The sequence below is a fragment of the Pongo abelii genome, chromosome 19 (genome assembly GCF_028885655.2).
Source record: "Pongo abelii isolate AG06213 chromosome 19, NHGRI_mPonAbe1-v2.0_pri, whole genome shotgun sequence".
Classification (NCBI taxonomy): domain Eukaryota; kingdom Metazoa; phylum Chordata; class Mammalia; order Primates; family Hominidae; genus Pongo; species Pongo abelii.
Window position 1 is genome coordinate 75,557,244 of NC_072004.2, and position 21,925 is coordinate 75,579,168.

General features: G+C 54.0%; 3 protein-coding genes and 1 long non-coding RNA gene across 11 annotated transcripts in view; 1 reads left to right on the plus strand and 3 right to left on the minus strand.

The window, feature by feature from the left end:
* LOC129051409 (uncharacterized) overlaps nucleotides 1-723 on the minus strand; it is a 2,192-nt gene extending 1,469 nt beyond the window's left edge. Inside the window, exons 1-2 of the long non-coding RNA XR_008515634.2 lie at nucleotides 473-723; nucleotides 42-113 (exon numbers count right to left, since the gene is read on the minus strand). This is a non-coding gene — a long non-coding RNA (uncharacterized LOC129051409). The remainder of the gene's footprint in view (nucleotides 1-41; nucleotides 114-472) is intronic.
* The window catches only part of LOC100436965 (formin-like protein 1), a 22,061-nt gene extending 691 nt beyond the window's left edge, over nucleotides 1-21,370 (plus strand). The window contains exons 2-6 of one of the 4 annotated variants that reach the window (XM_063718245.1): nucleotides 2,717-2,797; nucleotides 2,877-3,006; nucleotides 18,642-18,857; nucleotides 18,945-19,030; nucleotides 19,538-21,370. In XM_063718245.1, coding sequence (XP_063574315.1) covers nucleotides 2,717-2,797; nucleotides 2,877-3,006; nucleotides 18,642-18,661 — 231 coding nt within the window. In that variant the 3' untranslated portion in view covers nucleotides 18,662-18,857; nucleotides 18,945-19,030; nucleotides 19,538-21,370. Of the gene's footprint in view, nucleotides 1-2,716; nucleotides 2,798-2,876; nucleotides 3,007-12,757; nucleotides 14,737-18,641; nucleotides 18,858-18,944; nucleotides 19,031-19,537 lie in introns of those variants that run through there. The other 3 variants (XM_054537146.2, XM_024234797.3, XM_063718244.1) reach the window with 3 other exon arrangements.
* On the minus strand, nucleotides 6,023-13,796 carry SPATA32 (spermatogenesis associated 32). Of its 4 annotated transcripts, none has more exons than XM_024234795.3 (5): nucleotides 13,643-13,796; nucleotides 8,811-8,865; nucleotides 8,023-8,062; nucleotides 6,750-7,726; nucleotides 6,023-6,148 (listed from the first exon to the last, which is right to left on the minus strand). In XM_024234795.3, the coding sequence occupies exons 1-5, from the start codon at nucleotides 13,653-13,655 to the stop codon at nucleotides 6,061-6,063; spliced, it is 1,173 nt and encodes a 390-aa protein (XP_024090563.3). In that variant the 5' UTR covers nucleotides 13,656-13,796; the 3' UTR covers nucleotides 6,023-6,060. The 4 variants fall into 4 exon arrangements, with proteins under 4 accessions (XP_024090563.3, XP_054393118.2, XP_054393117.2 ...); XM_054537143.2 differs by having other exon boundaries at nucleotides 6,750-7,747; nucleotides 13,643-13,722; XM_054537142.2 differs by lacking the exon at nucleotides 8,023-8,062 and having other exon boundaries at nucleotides 13,643-13,767.
* Nucleotides 14,681-21,925, minus strand: part of MAP3K14 (mitogen-activated protein kinase kinase kinase 14) — a 53,798-nt gene continuing 46,553 nt past the window's right edge. For both annotated transcript variants that reach the window (XM_063718242.1, XM_002827401.5), the window contains exons 12-16: nucleotides 18,935-19,288; nucleotides 18,621-18,727; nucleotides 18,065-18,209; nucleotides 16,689-16,789; nucleotides 14,681-16,345 (exon numbers count right to left, since the gene is read on the minus strand). In XM_063718242.1, the coding sequence (XP_063574312.1) occupies nucleotides 16,181-16,345; nucleotides 16,689-16,789; nucleotides 18,065-18,209; nucleotides 18,621-18,727; nucleotides 18,935-19,288 (872 nt within the window). In that variant the 3' untranslated portion in view covers nucleotides 14,681-16,180. The remainder of the gene's footprint in view (nucleotides 16,346-16,688; nucleotides 16,790-18,064; nucleotides 18,210-18,620; nucleotides 18,728-18,934; nucleotides 19,289-21,925) is intronic.

Consider the following 21,925-nt stretch of genomic DNA (forward strand, 5'->3'; position numbering starts at 1 on the left):
TAGGCCAGGCCCACCCCTCCTCCACCAGCCTTGCCCCTCACCCATGCACTGAGCCAAGCGGTGGTTGTCATCGAAGACACCCAGGAAGTCACTGAAGCTTACGATTCCATCACCTGGGGAGAGAGGAGTGGGGGTGCTGTGGGTGCCTGCCCCCCTGCAGAAGGCCTGCCTTGCACATGCCTGCTGGCAGTTCCAGGTGTTAGAGAATCTAGTCCTGCCTCTAGCCAAGGGCAGGCCCCAGTTTCAATGGGGGGAGAAATGGCCCATGCCTTGGGGGTTCCCAAATCAGGATTAGGATTAACACAGCAGCAACGTTTACAGGCCATGAGATAGGTGTGTTGGTCAGGGCAGGCTTCCTGGAAGAGGGAACTTTAAAATAGGACCAGGCCAGGATTTTGTGGGAAGGGTAGGCATTCTTTAAAAGAATGCCTGGAGGCGGGAGGGGACAAGAGGACAGGGATGGGGCACCCACCATCCAAGTCTGCCTGCTGCAGAGCCTCGAACGTCTCCTGTGGACTCAGCTGGATACCCACATTGTCCAGGGCAAGTTTCATGCTGCGCATGTCCACGGTGCCTGTTGGGCTGGAGCTGAAGAGTTTGAAGATATCCTGGAAGGCTGAGGGTAGAGGGGACAGGTGGCAAGACGAACCACCCACACAGGAACCCTGAGAGCTGCCCACTCTAACTCAGGTGGAACTGATGACTTGGCTCATTCCAACTCCCTCCTGGGTGTTTTAAAATTTTATTTATTTATTAATTTTTGAGACAGAGTCTCACTCTTTGCCCAGGCTGGAGTGCAGTGGTGAGATCTCGGCTCACTGCAGCCTCAACCTCCCAAGGCTCAAACGATCCTCTCACCTCAGCCTCCTGAGTAGCTGAGATCACAGGTACGTGCCACCATGCCTGGCTAATTGTTTAATTTGTTGTAGAGATGGGGTTTCGCCATGTTGCTCAGGCTGGTCTCAAAGTACTGGGCTCAAGTAATCCTCCCGCCTTGGCCTCCTAAACTGTTGGGATTACAGACGTCAACCTCCACACCTGGCCTATAACTTTTAATATAAAGAGTAGCAGTGGCTGTTGTGTGTTGGTACATGTTATGTGCCCATCCAGTCTTCATGTCCAAAACTCATGTTTGAAAAACATTCAAAACTCATGTCCAAGGTCAAATCTGGCAGTCTGGCTCTGAAGCTGCAGTGCCTTGGAGCCCTGCTGGTGCCTGGCATGTAGTAGGCACTGAACATTGTTGATGATGAATAAAGTGATTCTGCTTTGAGGGGCCCTTGCCAATATCAGGACATGTTGTTTGGGGGAGCATTGGGGCTGTGGTTTCTTTTGCCTTTACCCCTATGGTCCTAGACCCCATGAGGCAGGGGAACTCAGATTTTTCCCCCCATTTTTTCTCCTTCTTTACCTTCTCCCTTCTTTTCCATCCTGTTCATCATCCATCTATCCGTCCATCTAAATACCTGCATTCACCTAGCCAGGCCTTACCCGAAACCCAGCACCCAAGGCCTGGCTTCCGGTCCCTGCCTTCACCTCTGAGACCCAGCATCTGGACCTGACTCTACTGAATGGGCAGCTTCACAAGGCCCTGGATTTCTCTTGCTCTCCTCATGGTGTGTTCAGCTTTTGTGGCCATGGCTGTTGCTGGCTCCGTCTGGGTCAGCCAGGCAGTATGCAGCTGCAGCCTCCCTTTCTGCATCCTGCCAGCCTGCTCTTCTGCTGGATCTCATGTGAGCAGCCGTTGGTGCTGTGGAGGCCTCAGAGGCAGGAAGGAGAGAGGGCAGAGGGGCCCAGCCCACTCAGGTACTCAGACTCCAGGGCACCTGGGACCAGGCCTGTGGGTATATAGTTCCACCTCCTCCCAGGATCCTCCATATGAAGCTGTACCACAGCCCTCTATGCAGGGGATTCTGGGGAAAGGGGTAGGGCAGTGATTCCCTGCACCCTGGGTGAGGGAAAAGGACCCTTCTCCAGCCCTGGTCACCTGTTTGTTCTCTGTGATGACTCGGATTTCTTGGTCTTCTGCCCTCTGCAAATTACTCCTAAAACTCAACAGTAAGGCCAGGCGTGGTGCTCAGGACCGTAATCCCGGCACTTTGGATGGCCGAGGAGGGAGGATTGCTTGAGCTTAGAAGTTCAAGGCTGCAGTGAGCCATGATGGCACCATTGTACTCCAGCCTGGGTGATGGAGAGAGAACTTGTCTCAAAAAACAGAAAAATAAAACCCCTCAACAGTAAGAAAATGAACAGCCCGATTTAAAAAAAATGGGCAAAAGCCAAGTGTGATGGCTTACATCTATAATCCCAGCACTTTGGGAAGCTGAGGTGGGAGGATCACTTGAGGCCAGGAGTTTGAGATCAGCCTGGGCAACATAGAAAGATCCCATCTCTACAAAAAATAAAAAGCTTAGCCAGGCATGGTGGTGCACACCTTTAGTCCCAGCTTTTTGGGAAGCTGAGACAGGAGGATCACTTGAGCCCAGGAGTTCAAGGCTGCAATTAGCCATGATCGAGCCACTGCACTCTGCCTGGATGACAGAATGAAGCCTTGTCTAAAAAAAAAAAAAAAAAAAAAAAAAAAAAAAAAAAAAAATCTAATCTAAACAGGCACCTCACCAAAGAATATATACAAATGAAAGTAAGCATATGAAATATGCTTAAGCGGTGTCCTCAGCCCTGGCATTCTGCTGAGCCTTTCTCCTGCCTCTCCCAGATCGTCCTGGCCTTTGGCAACTATATGAACAGTAGCAAGCGTGGGGCAGCCTACAGCTTCCGGCTCCAGTGCCTGGATGCGGTGAGGAGGGGCCCCTGGCTTGGGGACTGGGGCTGGGGACTGGCTGGTGGCCTGTGGCTTACAATGGGTCTTTGTATAGCTGTTGGAGATGAAGTCAACTGACCGCAAGCAGGCGCTGCTGCACTACCTGGTGAAGGTCATTGCTGAGAAGTACCCGCAACTCACAGGCTTCCACAGCGACCTGCACTTCCTGGACAAGGCGGGCTCAGGTAGGGGACACACAGATCCTTGGGTGCGGGGAGGGGCCGTGGGCTGGGGTAGGTTGGGAGAAAGCTAGGGTGCCACAGGATATAATTGGTGGGAGGGCTGCCTCTCCGATTCACTGACCTGATACTGCCCCATCCCTGGGGCAGCATGCCTCAGTTCCCCCAAGGGTCCCAGGGGCTGTGGGCAGCGTGGTATCAGAGGCCAGGTCATCTGGGTACCTGAGGGGCTAGAGGGGCACCTCTTCTCCCAGGCTGGCCTCACAGAGGAGCCGGGATGTCCGCTTGCCGGTGCGGGCCGTGAAGGGCACCGTCTTGATCACTGAGTGGGGGTGGGGCGGGTGAAAGGGAGTGATAACATATGTTCAACATCATATGTTATCAGCAAATTGCAAAATTAAAACAATGAGATACTATTATGCACCTATTCAGATACCAAAATCCAAAACACTACCACCACCAAATGCTGGTGAGGATGTGGAACAATAGGAACTGATTAGTTGCTGGTGGGAATGCAAAATGGTGCAGCCAATCTGGAAGACAGTTTGGCAGTTTCTTACAAAACTAAACACACCCTTATCACATGATCCAGTGATTGTGCTCCTTGGTATTTATCCAAATGTTCTGAAAACTCATATCCACACAAAAACCTGCACATGGATGTTTATGGCAGCTTTATTCATAATTGCCTAAACTTGGCAGCAACCCAGATGTCCTTCAGTAAGTGAATGGATAAATAAACAGTGATACACCCAGACAATGGAATAGTATTCACCACTAAAAATAAATGCGCTATCAAGCCAGGAAAAGGCAGGAGGAACCTTAAAGGTGTATTACCAGGTGAAAGAAGCCAACCCAAACAAACTGCATACCATATGATTCCAGATCATTCTGGAAAAAGCAAAACTGTGGCAACAGTAAAAGGACCAGTTGTTGACTGAGTTGGAGGGGCCAGGTAGAGCACAGAGTTTTTAGGGCAATGAAACGACTCTGTATCATACTACAATCAAAACCCATAGAACAGGCCGGGTGCGGTGGCTCACGTCTGTAATCCCAGCACTTTGGGAGGCCGAGGCGGGTGGATCACCTAGAGTCAGGAGTTCAAGACCAGCCTGGCCAACATGGTGAAACCTCGTCTGTATGAAAATACAAAAATTAGATGGGCATGGTGGCGGGTGCCTGTAGTCCCAGCTACTTGGGAGGCTGAGGCAGGAGAATCGCTTGAACCCAAGAGGTGAACAGAGGTTTCACTGAGCTGAGATCACACCATTGCACTCCAGCCTGGGTGACAGGGCACAACTCTGTCTCAAAAACAACAAAAAACCCTCATAGAATGTAGAACACCAATAGTGTACCCCAATGTGAACTGTGGACTTTTGGTGATGATGATGAGTCAGTGTAGGTTTATCAGTTGTAACAAATGTACCACTGCAGGATGTCCATAGCGGGGGAGGTTGTATGTGGGTGGGGACAGGGAGGGGTACATGGGAACTCTTTGTACTTCCCACTCAGTTTTGCTGCAAACCTAAAACTGCTCTAAAAAATAGAGTCTATTAATTTAAAAAAACCTATGGAAAGATGAGTCCTGAGAGCCCAGTGATGCTTCTGGCTCAGTCCCCCACTGCCCCCGACACCCACCTCTGCAGCTCCTCCTTGTCCCTCCTTCCAGTCTGCTACCCGCTTCTCCTCCTGGCCCTGGCCCATTCTGAACTGCTCACCCCTTCCTAATCCCACCCTCCAGGCCCTGGGCATCTCTCTCCTTGGCCCCTTTGAAAGCTGGGCAGGCTCTTGAAGATCCACAAGGCTGGGCTTTTGCTTAGCAGGGAACCTGAGGCCAGGCCATGGCACGCCTCCCCTTCTCCTTCCCCTAGGCTTGCTTCCCTGTCCACATCCCTGTCCATCCGCGTACTCCGAATCCCCTTCCTTCCTTTGCTGCCATCTCTCCTCTCCCAGAAGCCAGTCTATACGGCCTGCCCTCTGGGCCTCCAAGGCCAAACCCTGGGTGGGAGGTGTGTGCATTTGTGTGCATGTGTGTTTTTTTTTTTCTTCTTCTTTGAGATGGAGTCTCGCTCTGTTGCCCAGGCTGGAGTGCAGTGGTGCAATCTCAGCTCACTGCAACCTCTGCCTCCCAGACTCAAGAGATCCTCCTGCCTCAGCCTCCCCAGTAGCTGGGACTACAGATGCATGTCACCACGCCCAGCTAATTTTTGTATTTTTAGTAGAGACGGAGTTTCACCATGTTAGCCAGACTGGTCTCGAACTCCTGACCTCAAGTGATCTGCTGGCCTCTGCCTCCCAAAGTGCTGGGATTACAGGCGTGAGATACCACGCCTGGCTTTGTGTGCATGTTTGGTACATGCGACTGTCACAGGCACATGTGTACATGGGCATGTGTGGCATGCGCTGCTTCCTCTGTGTGTGGGTGCTGTATGTGTGATGTGTTGGGCAGCTGGTGGTGTCTGTGTGCACATGTCTGGGTGATCTATGGCTCTCTTGCATTTGGAGGTACGTCTAGCTCCAGCCTGTGACCCCCTGGAGGACCAGTCCTTCGGCCTCATTTTCCTCCTCTTCAAGCTCCTGGACACCATCCCTTCCCCATGCCAGCCCTTCCCCATGAAGAGTGCAGGAAGAACCCCCTCAGACCCACTTTCTCACCTGCCCAGTCCACGCCCAGGAGGCCATCTCCTCAGATGATCCCAACACGTCCCTGGCCTCAGGCCAAGAGGAAGCCTCATTTCACAGTCTAAGAAATGGAAGCCTCAGAGGACACCGAGGTCTCCCCAAGACCAGCCACAAGTCTTTCTGCTGGCCTAGAGGGCTGGCCAGGAGGGACTGAAGGGAACTGACCCTGGGGAGTGGGCAGGTGAGAGATGGGTGGCCAGGACAAGGGTGGCATTGCCCTCTGGGGGCAGGTGGAGCTGGGGCAGCTAAAAAATGGGGTGGCATCCCTAAAAAACTGAGACCAGGACACAGCAGCCAGGTGGGCTCCCTGGCCCAGGGGCATTTGCACAAAAGTCTGAGCTGACGGCCAGCACTGGAGGCTTTATTGGTTCTGTCTAGTCATTTCTCTGGGATTGTGGGGGCTGACAGCTTAAAATGGATTTTCACCAATAATGGATTCTCTTTCTCTTTTCCTGTCGGCACTGAGCTGCAACACAAAAGAGAGAGTGTCACTTGGGCCCCAGAGGGTGGTTGAAGGAGAGGGGTGAGCCCAGAGGCCCCTCCGAAGAGGTCACTGGGGGTAAGGGGTCTTCTGCTGCTGCCTGCGTCTGGGCAGCTGAGGTTACATTAGGTGTCCATTCACTACCAGAAAGCAAGGTGTACTGGAGAGCCCTGCACCTTCATTCTCCCCTCAAGAAAAGTGTCCTGGACCCCAGGGTTGGGGCCAACAGGCTTTCAACAGGGCAGACCCCAGCCTGAGCATTCCCAACCTTGGTGAGGCCCGACCCCCAGGGTGGAAAGCTGCCTAATGCCAGCGTGGTCCTTCCCATTTTGAACCCAGGCCCCTGTGCCCACCCTCCTTGGTCCCCAGGCCTCCTCCAGCCCTCGCCTTGGCTCTGCGCCTCAGTCCACTGGAACCTCGTTCCAACAGCCTTTATGAGGTCACTGAGGTGGAGGCGTTACAGCCCACCGCATCCTGCTCCCAGGCTCTCATTCCACTGTTCCCCACCCCTACCCGGCTGTGTGAGGACCCCCACCACGTTCTAGCACAGCCCCTCTATGGGAGCTGCGGGGCTGGCCTCACTCACTCTTCCTTGCCTCCCTGCAGCAGAGGGGACGTGGCTGGTGGCTGGAGAAGCTGCATTTGCCCTTCGACGGTGGCCCTCTTGATCCCCGGCTTGCTGAAGTCAAAGTAAGATTGAGCAAAGTTCTTGTCTTTCTGACTCCAAGATTTCAGTGGTGCTCTGGCTTCACGTGGTTTCTCTGGCAGGGTCTCTGCGTGCTTTTCTGGCTCTCGCTCCTCCACAGTGGTCAGGAGGGGCTCTGTGGAAGGCTCCAGAGCCTCCTGGGGTGGAGCTTTCATCATGTGTTCCAAACTGGGCAGGTCCATCCTGCTGGAGGAGGCCATGGCCAGGGAAGATGCAAAGGTGATTAGCTCTGTCAGGCCAATGGGTGGCGGGAGATCTGAGGACAGGAGGGGGCTTGGCGCCTGGGAGCTTGTGGCTGGAGGAGCTGAGTGGGCATCGGGGATCTGGAACTGCTCCTCGGAGCACAGGGCGTTGGTGGGGATGGCCTCCCGGAGGGGGGAGCTGATGGGCTGGCCTGTGCTGCCATTGTTGAGCTGCATGTTGATGGCCCGCTGCAGGCTGTGCTCTGAGGCCTGGATGAGCTTGTTTGCCCAAAAGAGGTGCTTGGAGGTCTGCGCACTGACGGAGTGATGGCAGGCAGACACGTGGTTCTCCTCCGTGAAACTCCGGCCGTTTGAATTCAGACTCCACGGTCTGAAGGTCTGAGGCGTGGGCAGCCCCATGTTGGAGTGGACGGACTCTATCTTGCATACCAGCTGCATGGGTTCTTCAAAGTCAGACTGCTCGTTCGAGTTGGCTTCCGTGTCCAGCTCAGCTTCAAGCTTGAGGGCTGGGTATAGCTCTGACTCCAGTAAAGCCGGCACCTGTCCGATCTCCAGTTCTGGGTCTGGGTCTGGGTCTGGGTCTGGGTCTGGGTCTGGGTCCGGGTCCAGGTCCACTTTGAGTTGGGGCTTCTGCTCTAGCATGTCTGCCTCCAGCTGAAATGTTTCAACTCAAAGCTGAGGAGGCAGGAGCGGGAGGTCCTGCCCCTGAGGCCCTCCCTGGCACCGAGTCCCTGCCCCACCCCTGCCCCGGGTCCTGCTCTCTTCCCCCCGCCCCCTAACCCCATGCCTGCCTCCTCTCAGAGACCTGCCTGGTGAGGGGGTGTGTGTGTGGGTGTACCCACACGGTACTAGGGTCCCAGGATTGTCAAGGGTAGGGGCTGGTGGGGACTTAGAGAAGAGCCCTGCCGCTTGCCTACCACCTCCCTGTAAGAGGACACTCCCATTTTTACCTCCTGTTCCTCTTGTATCTGGTGTTGACTTAAGTCATCTCTAAGACAGAAGAAGACAGAGTGGGTGATGGGGATCTGTGGGGTGGGTGGTGGCTTCAGCGGGAAGGGGGTTTCTGGGGCCCTCAAAGCCCTCTGCCTTGTAACAGAAGCTGGCACGATGCACCTCCCCCCGACCACCCCGCCATCAGCTCATCCACTCCCCTGGCTGTCCCACTCCGCTGCCACCAGGAAGTCTGCAGTTGTATTCTGAAACTTTAGTGAGTTTAGGAAGCTCCTTGCCAACTCATGCCCCACCCCCAAAGAGGAATCCGGTTGGTTGGAGGTAAGGCCCAGGAATCTCATTTTTATCAAGCATTGCAGGTGAGCTGGGGCAACTCACTTCAAGGATTAGTGCCCAGAACACTAGTCCCCAGCAGGGGAGCCCCAGAGCAATGTCCTCCCACCCACCTGTCCACTCTTTCTTCAAGTGCCTGCCCACCCCCGCCTTGAGCAGCTCTGTCCTCAGCAAGCCAGGCAGCTCTGAGGGGTCAGGTCCTATCCTGTCCCTGGGTGTGCCCCACCACCCCTCAGTCTTCCTCTCGTGCCAAGGGCTGAGGGCATAAACAGAAGTGGGAGGATAGATGCCCCACGCCCTCCCCAGCCTTTTGACCTGGACACTGGCCCCGGGGAAGTTTTGGAAATGGCAGAAGGGAGGGAGATCCTAGGCTGGGGGATCCTAGGCTGGGGGTTAGGTTGGAGGTCCTGGAGGGCTCGGGGGAGGCCCTGCGTTGATTGAGGATGGTTCTCACCGCATCTCTGCAACCTCCACTGACCCTTTGCCGCAGCATGGAAATCCATGGATACCTGACAGGGGAAAGAAGGTGAAGGCAGGGAGCTGCAGGTTAGAGGACAGTCCCGGAGGGATTCCGGAGCTAGCCACCTCTTCCTGCCCTTCTTTTCTGTCTTCCCGGCTGCCATTCCCCCTCACCGTCCTGCCCCGCTCTCCTTGTTCTGGAGCCAGTCGCCATTCCTATCCTCCAGTCCTGCTTCCTCCACTCTCCGTCTGTGCCTTGCCTCCTCGGAGGCTCCCAGTTCCATCTCCATTCCCCAAAACCGTGATTGCTAACAGTACCCCGACCGTGACGGAGCGCTTCCATAGCCTGGGCACTTTACCTGCTTTATCTCATTGATTCAACACAAAAAATTAGGACAGGTCCATTTGCCCAAGGCCTCCCAGCTGATCATAGCTGAAGTGATGACTTGAATGCAGGCTTGACTCAGGAAACTCTTAACTCCCTGCCCCCCCGCTACTCCCAGGACCCTGTAACTGCATGGAGTCCCAGTAACGCCCCATGTGAACCTCCCCCATCTCCCCATTCCTGCTCCTCTGCCGGCTTCCTCTACTCTCTCTGGGTCATCCATCACTGACTCCAGGCCAAGGCCTGCACCCCAGGTGTGTGATCTGAGGTGGTGCTAGCACCTATCCGACGATTTATGAGCTCAGATCACCCTCTGCAGGGGAGACTGACTCCTTGGGAACGTCTGCAACCCCAAATCCCTCCCTGGAGGCTTGTATCTTTTACTGCAGAAGCTGTTTCTTCACCCTGTGGGGGTGGGAAGCACCAGGCTGCCCTGTTCTCTGCTACCCAGGGCCATGCATAGCGGTTGATGGTGGGGCCATCATGACAACCCTGCCATCATGCAAGGTGGGTCCCCATCAGCCTGGGGTATGGCAGGAAGTGACAGCCCTGGCTCTGGCTGGGAAGAATCGCTCCCAGGATCATATTGGAAGGATGAGAATGTACTGCAGTCTCTTCCTAGAGATGTAGTGGCTGGAAGGAGGGGTCCTTGCATGGCTGGTCCTGGGATTGGGACCATCTGCTTCAGCCTGGTCTTGGGGGATGTATCAGCAGAGTAACCAGCTCAATGATCTCTTCAGAACCCTCTACCTCCTTGATCACTATGGTTCCCTGGCTTCCTCATGTGTCTCTCTTCTCCCTCTCCAACTCCCCCTGCCCCAGGTCCTGCTGTTCCCCCAGGCTTCTGACCTCAGGGCCTTTGCTCCCTTTACAGAATTTCCCTGGTCAGTTTAATCAACACCCACAGCCTCAACCCCTCCATAAACGGCAGCTGGGTATGGACAGGAGAAGAAATTACTGTTGTGTGAGCCTCTTAACAGCACTGGGGGCTGGGAGAAAAAGTCAAACATTGACTCAGCTTGGGACCTCGTTGCCTGACTTGAGAATGTTCTATTAGGGATTCAAGTGATATTCTGCAGTATATGAAATAATTGAAGTAATTTTTTTTTTTTGAGGCAGGGTCTCACTCTGTCACCCAGGCTGGAGTGCAGTGGTGTGATCTCGGCTCACTGTAACCTCCGCCTCCTGAGATCAAGCGATTCTCCTGACGCAGCCTCCTGAGCAGCTGGGATTATAGGCATGTGCCATGACGCCCAGCTCACTTTTTGTATTTTTAGTAGAGATGGGGTTTCACCATTTTGGCCAGGCTGGTCTCAAACTCCTGGCCTCAAATGATCTGCCTGCCTCGGCCTCCCAAAGTGCTGGGATTACAGGCATGAGCCACTATGCCCGGCCAAAATAATTTCAATTTCCAGTGGTTTGTTGCTAGTACACAGAAATATATCCATCTTTTGTATCCTGCAACTACACTAAAATCTTATTTGTTCTCATAGCTTTTTTTTCTTTTAGATTCTATCGGATTTTCTACATAGACAATAATGTGTGTGAGTCAAGACACTTTTACTTCTTCCTTCCCAATCTGGTTCCTCTTATTTCCTTTACTTGCCTAATTGCACTGGGGACAATCTCCATACAATGTTGAGTAGGAGTGCGTGTGTACATTCTCGCTTCGTTCTGAGCTTAGCACCATTAAGGATGATGCTAGCTGTAGGTTTCTTCATGATGCCTTTCGTTAGCCTGGGCATCTTCGTGAAGTTTCCTCTCTTAGATTGCTTAGTTTTAATTAGGAATGGATGCTGGATTTTGCCTAATGCTTTTTCTGCATTTATTGAGATGATCATATGGTTTTTCTTTAATATTATATTATATATGTTATACATAACATACGTTATAATACTTTAACATATGAGTAATGTTATATTATTTGGGTGATAATTGTTTTATATTTTTATATTCTGTTTATGGTAAAATACATTGATTTTTTTTTGAGTCAGGGTCTCACTCTGTTGCCCAGGCTGGAGTTCAGTGGCGCAATTTCGGCAACCTCAACCTCCCTGTCTCGAGTGATCCTCCCGCCTCACCTCTGGAGTAGCTGGGACTACGGGTGTTCACCACCACCCCCAGCTAATTTTTGTATTTTTTGTAGAGATGGGTCTTGTTCTGGTCTTGAACTCCTGGGCTCAAGCTATCCACCTGCCTTGGCCTCCCAAAGTGCTAGATTACAGGTGTGAGCCACCAGGCCCAGCTATAAATTTATTTTTTTAAATGTTAAATCAGCCTTGCATTACTGGGATAAACCTCATTTGGTCATGATATATTACCCTTTTTATATGTTGTTGACTCTGATTGGCTTTTTTTCAGAATTTTCACATGCATATTCATGAGGGATATTGGTGTATAATTTTCTTTTCTTGTAATGTCTTTGTTAGGTTTTGATAGGGAGGATGGCTTGAGCCTGGGAGGCAGAGGTTGCAGTGAGCTGAGATGGTGCCATTGCACTCCAGCCTGGGCGACAGAGCGAGACTCTGTCTCAAAAAAAAAAAAAAAAGAGATGAGGTCTCGCTATGTTGCCCAGGCTGGTCTCAAACTCCTGAGCTCAAGTGATCTTCCCACCTTGGCCTCCCAAAGTGTTGGGATTACAGGCCTGAGCCACTGTGCCTGGCCTAATTTCTTACCTCAAATCCACACCCTGTATGTCCAGACTCTTAAGTGTGGCCGCCACAGTTCTGCCTGTCTGACCCCTGTCTCCCTTTCTAGTCTGTCATCTCTCCATACCCCACTCTCCTCGCCCGATTCATCCTTCATCCTTTCACCCAAATGAGAAACCTGGGTCATTTGTGACTCCTCCTCACTCCGCAGCTCCTGCCCTCCTACCCCTGATGCTCTCATCTCCCAGTACCAGAGCCAACACACACCCATGACTTCCTACCCTTTGGCACTTGGTGCTGAGTGCTTTGCACATTCAGTCTTCATACCTACCCTATGCCCAGTTGGCCACGGCTCTCCTCTCACAGAGGAGGAAACGTGTATGAGGTCACGCAGCTATTAAGAGCAGCACACGACCCAAAGGCAGGTCTGGCTGGCTCCAAACTCTGGGATGCTGCTCACTGCACTGTCTTAAATCTCTTTAGTCTTCCAATGGGACCACTGCAACCATGTCCCCGTCCAACCTGGATTTTCAATGACCTCAGAGTGAGCCTGCTACATCTCACTTGTCTCTGGTCACCCCCAGACTCCATGTGGCCTCTTGGTCTGATCTCTACCTTCATTTTTCATCTCTTGGCATCCAGCTTCCTGTCCCTTACCCTAAGCAGAAGCTACCCCCAGAGTACGGCAGGCCCTTCTGCACCCAGTGCCTTTGCAAATGCTATTTCTCATACCTGGAAAGCCTTCTTCTGGCAAAGTCCTACTCATGCCTGAAAGCCCAATTCAAATAATCAGTGTAATCCTCTCCATGACAGACCTGGCTGTCTAATCTACGTTTTACCTTACAGGCGTGAGCCACTGCGCCCGACCTCTGGTTAAATTTTTTTTTTTTTTTTTTTTTTTTTTAACAGGGTCTTGCTCTGTGGCCCAGGCTGGAGTGGCACCATCATAGCTCACTGCAACTCCTGGGCTCCAGTGAGCCGCCCAGTTTAGCCTCCCAAGTAGCTGGGACTACAGGCTCATGCCACCACACCTGTCTAATTTTAAACATTTCCTGTAGAGGACAAAGTCTCGCTATGTTGCCTAGGCTGGTCTTGAACTCCTGGCCTCATGTGATCCTCCCACCTCTGCCTCCTGAAGTGTTGGGATTGCAGGGGTTGAACCATCATGCCCACCTAATTTTTGACCATTTTTAATGCTGGCCCATGCCCTTCTGGGAGAGAGGATCCCCAAAAGAAGGCCACCATTTCAGTGGGGGATCTGACGCCCCTATGGGAAGGGGAGACCCAGGGCACTGGGGGCAAATATCTTTGCTCATTGGTTCAGAGAAGAGTACAAGGCATCAAGGAAGCGCTGCATAAAAATCTGCTGAAGACTGCCGCTCCTCCCTGCAAAGCCTCAAGCATCAAGCAGGGACAACTGGATGTGATTTTTTGGATCTGCAGTTCAGGATAATTCATGAGTCGTTTCCTGTGCACAAGGCCGTTGCTCCTTCTGTGGTCTCAGAACCCCTTCAAGAACCACTGACTCTGCAGTCCCTACCCCAGGGCGCGCATGCGTGTCCGTGAGAGCACACGGGTGTGCACCGCGCAGGGGCTGAGGATGGGAGCCGTAGTCAGGGGCACCGGGTGGGCTTTGGCGGCGGGTCGACCTGCCTTTCGGGTGCCGGGGGTTTGGGAGCAGGGGAACGGGCCCTGGGCGGATTCCTGACCGCCCCCTTCGCGCCCCTCCCCCCCCTCACTTTCGCTTTCCCCGCCTGCCCCAACCCCCGCCCCCGGGCGCCCGGCCGCTCCCACCTGTCACCCCCATGCAGACCGAGGCTCTGTCCTGGAGGCGGGGAGCGGGCTGGTGGATGCTGCCTCTCCGCCTCCAGTGTGCTCTTTGGCTGAGGGACTGGGGGGCGCTGGAAATATTAGAGGCGCCGGTGCCTGTGATGTCGCCGCCTCTGTGACGTCCCCGCCGCGACCCCGCAGGCAGAGAGCCGCATTTAGGTTCTGGGCGGGCGGACGGGGGACGGCCCGAGTGAGGCGTCCTCCGAAGGCTGCGGGCCCGAAGCCAAAACTCCTCTCTAAAGACCTCGGGGGTGGGGCTCGCGCTTCCGCAGCGGGCCCAGAGCGAGAGGCAGGCGGAAGGTAAGCCTGGCTCTGCTGGACCGGACTTGGACCCGCTCTGCACGCCAGGGGCTCAGGACTGCCGCCCCTTTCGTGGTCCCAGGGCCCTTCCAAGAACCGGCTAAACCAACCCAAGCTGCGCGCACACACACTTGTGCACATAGGGAGTGTGGAGCCAGATTCGATAAGGCACCCCGTGTGCCCCAGCTCCATGACCAAGGAACTCAGCACACAAAGGCATCCCTGGCCCCATGCAGGGCTCAGGAGGCAGCGGAAAGGGTTAAGAGTCCAGGCCTCAAGGACAGGAGGGGAGGGTGGAGGGCCTGTGGTGTGCATCCGGCATCCCTGGCTGGTCAGGGCCCAGAACCCATCCCTATTTACCTTCTGGTGGTAGGGGGCTGCCTGACTTGGGCAGGTGGCACAAAGCATGCAGGCTTTGTTGTCCTCCTACACCCCTCAGCCTGGCATATTTTGGCGAGGGACTTCCCTGATGCCACCGGGCAAGGCATCTTGCCTAACTGGTCTGAACGACTAGCCCAGAGTTGGGACTAGAAGCACCCACTGAGAGGAGTGGTGGGAAAGCAGCCCCACTCAAGGGCTGAAACAGTCCTTGTCCAAAACAAGGGGGACTTGAAAAGATCTCACCAAGAAGGCAAAGAGAGGCAGTTGTTAGGGTTGTGAGGTTCAGCAGGCCGGCAGGCAAGAGGACACCGATGGCCTGGAAACATTTGTCATCACCCCAAACTTTATTGCTTACAAAGAGTTCTCTACAACCCAGACTCTGTAGTACCAAGGCTGCAGTTCTTTATGTGCTGGGGGCCGGGGCTCTCTCCCCGGGAGCAGTCTGGCTCGATGTGGACAGCTGGACAAAGGCTGTCTTGGCAAGACGTGGGAATGAGCTTCTCCCAAGGAGTCTTGGCGTCCCCCGCCCCAGGAGGGTGAGGCTAGCAGACACCCTCTGACGATTCACAGCTGATTTAATGCTACGTGAGTCCTGAGTAGCTCCCCTGGGAGAAGAGGCTAAGCTGGGGCAATGGGGAAGGGGGTGCTGTTCTTAGCGAAATCTGGAAGAGGTCTGAGGAGTCACATGCATGTGGACAGCTCAAGACTGTCCTTTCACCCCATCTCCTGGCTTGCTATGCTCCTACAGAGTCACTGCCCTGCCCTGCCAGAGGGCAGCCATGAAAGTGCTTTGAGGTCATCAGAGTGCAAAGTGCCGTCGGCAGTACCCTCTGGCCAGGGGCAAGGCAGGGTGAATGTCAGTGTGATGCTGAGCTGTGCTCTGGGGGACCGGCACGCTGGACACTGATAGTGGGGCTGGGGCGCCGGAGCGTCTCTGTCTGCTGCTTTCCTTAGCACTGATCATGTCCATCCACAGACTGTTCCTGTCAGGCACATCCTGCATCACCCTTCACCTTTACAGATGAGGGAACTGAGTGTCAGCGAGTCTGGGGCAGTGCTGGGCCTGAAGGGGCTCGGGGCCTGCTGCTCTGGGGAAGAGTGGTAGCCAGCAGCAAAGGGGCACGTGTCTGGGGACTGAGAACCACTTCACTTACACACCTTCTTTGGTCCTTGGCTGAACCAGAGGTCAACTCAGGACCTGTGTTGCAACAACCTGAAAAGTGTGGTGTATTCTACCAGGGAGCCTTCCCAGGGTCAGGCATTCCTTTCCCCTACACCCAAAAGGGGTGAGCTGGCCAGGTGAGGCCAGGCAAGGGGGTCAGAGGGCCCCCTTAACCTACGGGCGGGCATACCTGCTGACCTGGTTCCACACTGAACCTGAGTGTGGGCCCTTACACACTTGACACTCTCACACCAGCCTGGAGGGTAAGGGGCCGAGGGGCTCACCCACCCCTTCTGACCCAGGCTGGAAGCTGTTCTTCCCTGTCTGCCAGCAAATGGTCACTGATCCAAGCGGTCAGGCCAACTCGACTGGAGCAGGGCAGAGAAGATCCTGTTTGTTTCCTGAGGTAACTCCTGCCGTCCTCCTCTGTCTCTTCATGTGGCGGAGTGTTTTCTCAGCAGGGTGGGGCAGGACTCAGGTGGGAAATCCTGGGAGGCGTTCTGCTTGCCCCCACCTTGCTGCTGCTAGGCCCTGGTCCCACTGCTGAGCCGGGGGCTGGCAGATCCCTGGGAGCGGCTGAGCCTGTGTTTCAGGGCGGCATTGTGCACCGAGCAGGAAGGCTGCTTCCGGCAGTGTGGAGCCGGCGGTGGAGGGCGGGGTTAGGGCCTGTTCTCCAGCTGGCCATGCTTGACCCTCCAGCTCCAGGCGAAGCTGCCATCAGGGGCCAGCGTGCACTGTAGGTCGATGCCCGAGTCTGGCACCTCCATGTCGTAGCGAACAGGCTGCCCGTCTTTGGTCACCAAGCTGAAGGCTGCAGCTGGGATCTAAGGGTGGAGCAAACCAGTGGGCTGAGATCATGGCATGGGGCTCAAGCTACGTAGAAAGGTAAAAGACATTTCCCTCCAGCCAGACCGGCAGCCCTAAGGGCACTGTCTGTCTGTCATTCCACGGGATTCAGAGAATCCCACCCGGCCCAAGTGTGGGTCTGGAGGACCTCTTCGTCACCACTGCCAGTCTTGCTTTGAGGCCCTGGGGGACGTTGAAGGCCAATTCCAAGTATTCCCTAGAGTGCCATTCTACTTCTTTGAAAGCTTTCCTCCTGGAGGGTGGGGCCAGCTGCACTGGCTTCTGGGACTCTGCCCGTCAGAGTGTACCTGCCCCCCTTACCTGGCTGCTGATGCCAGTGGCGATGTCTCCCACTTTGACCCGGTGGAACTCTCGGATGTGCAGGTGTTCACCATTAAGAGACTGTATTTGGACTTTCACACCTAGAAGGCGGGAAAGGTGATAGTCAGGAGAGCAGCTGCTGGCTTCCCAAGGACCAGGGTCCTGGCAGGGGCTGGGGGAACGTTTTTGTTAAAAGTCACTCTGCCCTATGTAGCGGGGAGCAGGTCTGGCTGTGATGAAGCAGCAGAGATAAAATTTAGGCTTGTCTAAGCACAGCTGCATTTTTTGTTGTTTTTGAGACAGTCTCACTGTGTCACCCTGGCTGGAGTGCAGTGGCGCGATCTCAGCTCACTGCAACCTTTACCTCCTGGGTTCAAGTGATTCTCCTGCCTCAGCCTCTCAAGTAGCTGGGATTACAGGCATGCGCCACTACACCCAGCTAATTTTTGCATTTTTTAGTAGAGACGGGGTTTCACCGTGTTGGCCAGGCTGGTCTCGAACTCCTGATCTCATGTAATCCACCTGCCTTGGCCTTCCTAAGTGCTGAGATTACAGGTGTGGGCCACCACACCTGGTCACAAAGCTGCATTTTATAAGAAAAAAAAAATTCAGGCTGGAACAGCCCTCATATTATATACACCTGCTAGTTCTTCCTGGCCGTCAGCACCTGGGATTTGGCCTGTGCATTGCTAAGAGCTGGGGCTGGCTCCTATGGGGAAGTAGTATTTCAACCTGGATGCAAAGCAGAAAGGAACTGAACACAAGGATTCTTAAATTAGATTATGGGCAATTTAGATTGTTCCCTGAGTTGAAGTGGCCTTTGGCCAGCTGTGGGGCCCTGATGCCATGAGTCACACTTGCCCGGGAGAGGGCCAGGGAACTCCGAGCTGATGATGCCCTTGTTGTAGCAAAGCCACATCATAACCTATGCAATCAAGCTTGAAAACGAAGGAATTTTATGTTGTCTTTCTCATCTGACCTCAAATCCCAGAGGGGGATTCCTTTTGCTGAGTTTTTGATTAAAATGCTCATGGGTCCTGTTCCTTTTCCCTTTAGAAGAGATGAATTGCTCAGTTTCCTGACTCCAGGTCAAGAGAGACTGCTTTCCTCCCCAAGCTAGGGGAAACTTCTGGGACTCCATCAGCCGCCAATGAGGGGATAATGGTCCCTCACTGCCCCATCAGGAAAGGCTCCTGGGTGATTGGGACCTTTGCCTGAAACCCAACTTACTGGCCAGGAACCTCAAGTTCTGGGACCAGGCGCCTTCCTCCCTCCCACTGTGCCAGGGGAGGGAGACACAATCCCTCAATGGCTGTCTAGCTCCAGGCAGATCAGCTGCCACGGGGGCTGCTGAGCGGGTGGGAATTGGACTGTACCATTGAAATAGCTTGGGGTGTCGGTGTGCCGCCCCCGGGCCAGCACCATGTTCCAGCTGGAGCTTCGAGCCTCGGCCTGGCTGCTCCAGGAGTGTACGCCTGAGCTCAGGGTGTCCCGCGAGCTTTGAGAGGCCTTTGATGGGTTCTGAAACAACAGGATTGGGTACGGACTCAGGGCCCTGGGCTCCGGGATCCATCTCCGGCTTGGGTCTCCATCGGGGCAAAGGGGCACTGCTCATGCCCTCAGCTGGAGGGGGGTAAGGGTTGCCTCCATGGGGGACCAAGGCCTGCCTTCCCCATTATCTCTGGTGGCAAAACACATTCCCTAATCCCAGAAGGGTAGATTCCCATGGTTTCTCTCACTGTGAACCATGACCACCTCCCCCAACCTAGTGAGGACCCCTACCAGAAGGAAGGGGTGACCCCCATCACCCTCCCTTTACCCACTACTTGCACAGTGTCCATTCACTAGCTGGACGCAAAGCTACTTGCTCTGTGCCAGGGCCGGGAGAACCACACCCCTGGAGCCATGGCTCCGGGGCCACAACCGACTCACCTTCTCACTGTCATCTGACAGGGAGAGGCTGTCGATGCTGAGGCACGAGAGAATTTGCTCCTGCTCCTCCAGAGAAAATGGCTGGGACAGGCTGTTCAGGAATAATTCTGCAGGGAAAAGTGGAAGATGGATGTGAAAGACTGGGAGAAGGCTGGCTGTGTTTTCAGGGGTTCTTCCTGCACAGTCGTTAGAAGCTGAACTGCTGGGGAAGGGGCTGGAAGAAAGCCCACACCGCAGGTAAAGAGAAACGCCGGCCTCCGCGGGTGGCCCAGGGCCAGTGCTCAGGGCCCCACTGCAGCCACGGCTGCCCGTACCTATTTCCAGCTGCTGCAGTTCCTGCTCCGGGAAGGTTGCTTTCCGCTCTGGTGAGCTGGGGTTTCTGGCAGGGGCTGGCTCCAGGGAGGACAGAGGTAAGGGTTCCCACATCCCAGACTCCTCCTTGCTCAAAGTCAAGGGAGGAGACTTGTTTGGCTCTGGGGGCTCTGGTGGGAGAGGAGGCTGGAGCTTAGGGGCTCTGCCTGTTGTCTCCTCAGTTGGCTGGGGCCCTGGGGCCCTTGGCGAAAGCTTCCTCGGCTGGGCATGGAGGGTCTGGTGATAATTGGCTTGATTTGGCGGTGGATGTCTTGGTTCTTTATATTCTCCCCTCCAAGGGCTCTTCAGACCGCCCACTAGAAAACAGAGAGTACAATGGTGAGGGGAAGCGTGCTGTGCACAGACAGCAGTCCAGGCAGGAGCGGCGTCTCCTGAGTGCAGAAGGGCTAGAGGCGAACAGAGGGGAGGACACTGCCCCGGGCCACCATGGGAGGTGATTTCAGAGGGCAGTGTGGTGGTCTCCACAGGAGACTTCCTCAATAAGATGGTCCCAATATGACAGGGATAGGACTGGATTTCTGTCTTTGATTCCGTTTTTCTTCTAGGTATCAGTAGCAAATTCAAAAACTACAGAAATCAGCTCCAGAGGACTTTGTTAACAAGAAAGAGAAGATTGAAAACAGCCCTGGGGCTACACCAACTCAAGAGCTCCCAGGCAAAGTGGCGTCCTGGACCCACAATCTCTCCTACCCCATCCTCAGTCAGTACTTCCCCAGGCACCGTTCGTTCTGGCGTGGGGCGAGTTCAGCCCTGGGACCACCCTCATCCTTAAAACTACCAGCTGTCTTTGGTGAGGTGCAAGATCTCTCTGGTTTTCTTTATTTCATTTTCATTCCTATAATCACAGCATTTTTGTGCCCATCCCTCAGGTGACATTCTATTATGTTTGATGTGTCATTTTTTATTTGGTTGTGTCCTTGCAAAATATGTGTTGCTTTATTTATCAGTTTTTATTTTTTTATTTTTTGTTTTTTTAAAGAGACGAGGTCTCATCATGTTGCCCAGACTGGACTCCAACTCCTGGGCTCAAGCGATCCTTCCACCTCAGCCTTCTGAGTGGCTGGGACTACAGATGTGTGCCACCATACCTGGCTATTGATCAATTTTTAGTTTACCAAACAGGCATTATGTTCTGGGTCCCATTGTGTCGGGTTCTCTTTTCACTCGGCACCATGGCTTTAGGATCCATCCATGCTGCTCTGTGAATGCCGAGTTGCTTTAACTGCTTGGCGCTCCACGCGGCATCCTCTTTTGTGTCTCTGTCCTCCCAGTGAGGGACCCCATCGTACCCTACTCCCCTCCCACAAAGGAAGCTGTAGTGCGCATTCTCAGGCGTGTCCCCATATGGATCTGCTGGCATTCCTTTGTCAGTGCACCCAGGGGTAGAGGTCCTTGGTCTCAGTCTGCAGACGTCTGCCTGAGTGCAGCCAGGTGCCCTCCAGAGTGGGTAGCCTTGTCCACATGCCCATCAGCAGCACCTGAGGGGTCTCAACAGCCCCACATCCCACCAACTTTCTGCTTTTTTCCAGTCAAATGGCTCTCGAGTGTTACCTGGCTTTATTTATTTATTTATTTTTTGAGTCAGGGTCTCTGCTGCCCAGGCTGGAGTGCAGTGGTACAATCATGGCTCACTGCAGCCTCGACCTCCCAGGCTCAAACAATCCTCTCACCTCCTGAGTAACCGGGACTAATTTTTAGGCACGTGCCTCCATGCCTGGCTAATTTTTAAATTTTTTTGCAGAGAAAGGGTCTTGCTATGTTGCCCAGGCTGATCTTGAACTCCTGGCCTCAAGCGATCCTCCTGCCCCAGCCTCCCAAAGTGCTGGGATTACAGGTGTGAGCCACTGCTCCCGGCCTGTCTTTATTTTGTATTCTTGGACTCCTAGTGAGTTTGAGCCCCTTCTATACATAACCCTTGTGATACTAGTAAACATATATTCTGTCTTTAACCCCATTTCTGACACATAACTCCTAAAAGCCTTACTCTCCAAAATGATCTCTTTCTGTGTACTAATGGATTGACTGAAGGCTGGCAGCCCCTAGGTAGCTTCAGGATGGGGGCTGGTCATCAGAGAGGCATAGGCAGGATTAGAGGGTTGGGACTTTCATCCCACCATCCCACATACTGGGAGGGAAGGGGGCTAAAGGTTAAGCTGTTCGCCAATGGCCAGTGATTTATTCAATCATGCTTACGTAATGAAGCCTCCACAAAAACTCAAGAAGACAGCATTCAGAGAACTTCTGGTAGCTGGGCACATGGAGGTTCCTGGAGGGTGCCAAGCCCTGGAAGCTCCGCGCTGCCTCCCACATGCCTTGCCCTATGCATCTCTTCATTTGTATCCTTTGTAATATTCTTTCTAATAAACTGGTAAATGTAAGGAAGTGTTTCTCTGAGTTCTGTGAGCCACCCCAGCAAATTAATCGACCCCAAGGAGGGGGTCATGGGGTCTCTGACTTATAGCCAGTTGGTCAGAAGCACAGGTAAACACGCGGGCCTGAGACTGGCATGGGTAGGGGGTGCAGTCTTGGGGATCGAGCCCTCCTGCTGCGGGATCTGATGCTACCTCCAGGTAGATAGTGTTGGAACAGAACTGAATTAGAGGACACTCAGCTAGTGTCTGCTGCTGCAGAACTGATTGCTGGCTTGGTGGGGTGGAAATCCCCACACATGTGGTCACAGGAGTCTTCTGGGTTGATTGTAGTTGAGTGGGAGAATGGAAAAAGCACTTCGAGTTCGTGTGTGAGTTTTCTCTTTCCCATCTCCTGAGCGCTGCCTCTGAGTCAAGGCGTGGCACTGCCGCAATCTCCCAACAACCCTGAGGCTGCTGCACCCCCATAATCCAGAGGGGGAAACTAAGGCTCTGAGGGGTGTCTTGCTCTGGACCCGCGCCCACCTGCCTCCTCTGTCCTCTGCCCCCCGGGTCAGCCAGTGC

Coding starts and splice junctions, on each gene's coding strand:
- SPATA32 (XM_024234795.3), bottom strand. Junction 8,063..8,810: donor GTGGAGGTTGCAGAGATGCG/GTGAGAACCATC, acceptor CTTCTGTCTTAG/AGATGACTTAAGTCAACACC. Junction 6,149..6,749: donor CTGCAGGGAGGCAAGGAAGA/GTGAGTGAGGCC, acceptor TTTGTGTTGCAG/CTCAGTGCCGACAGGAAAAG.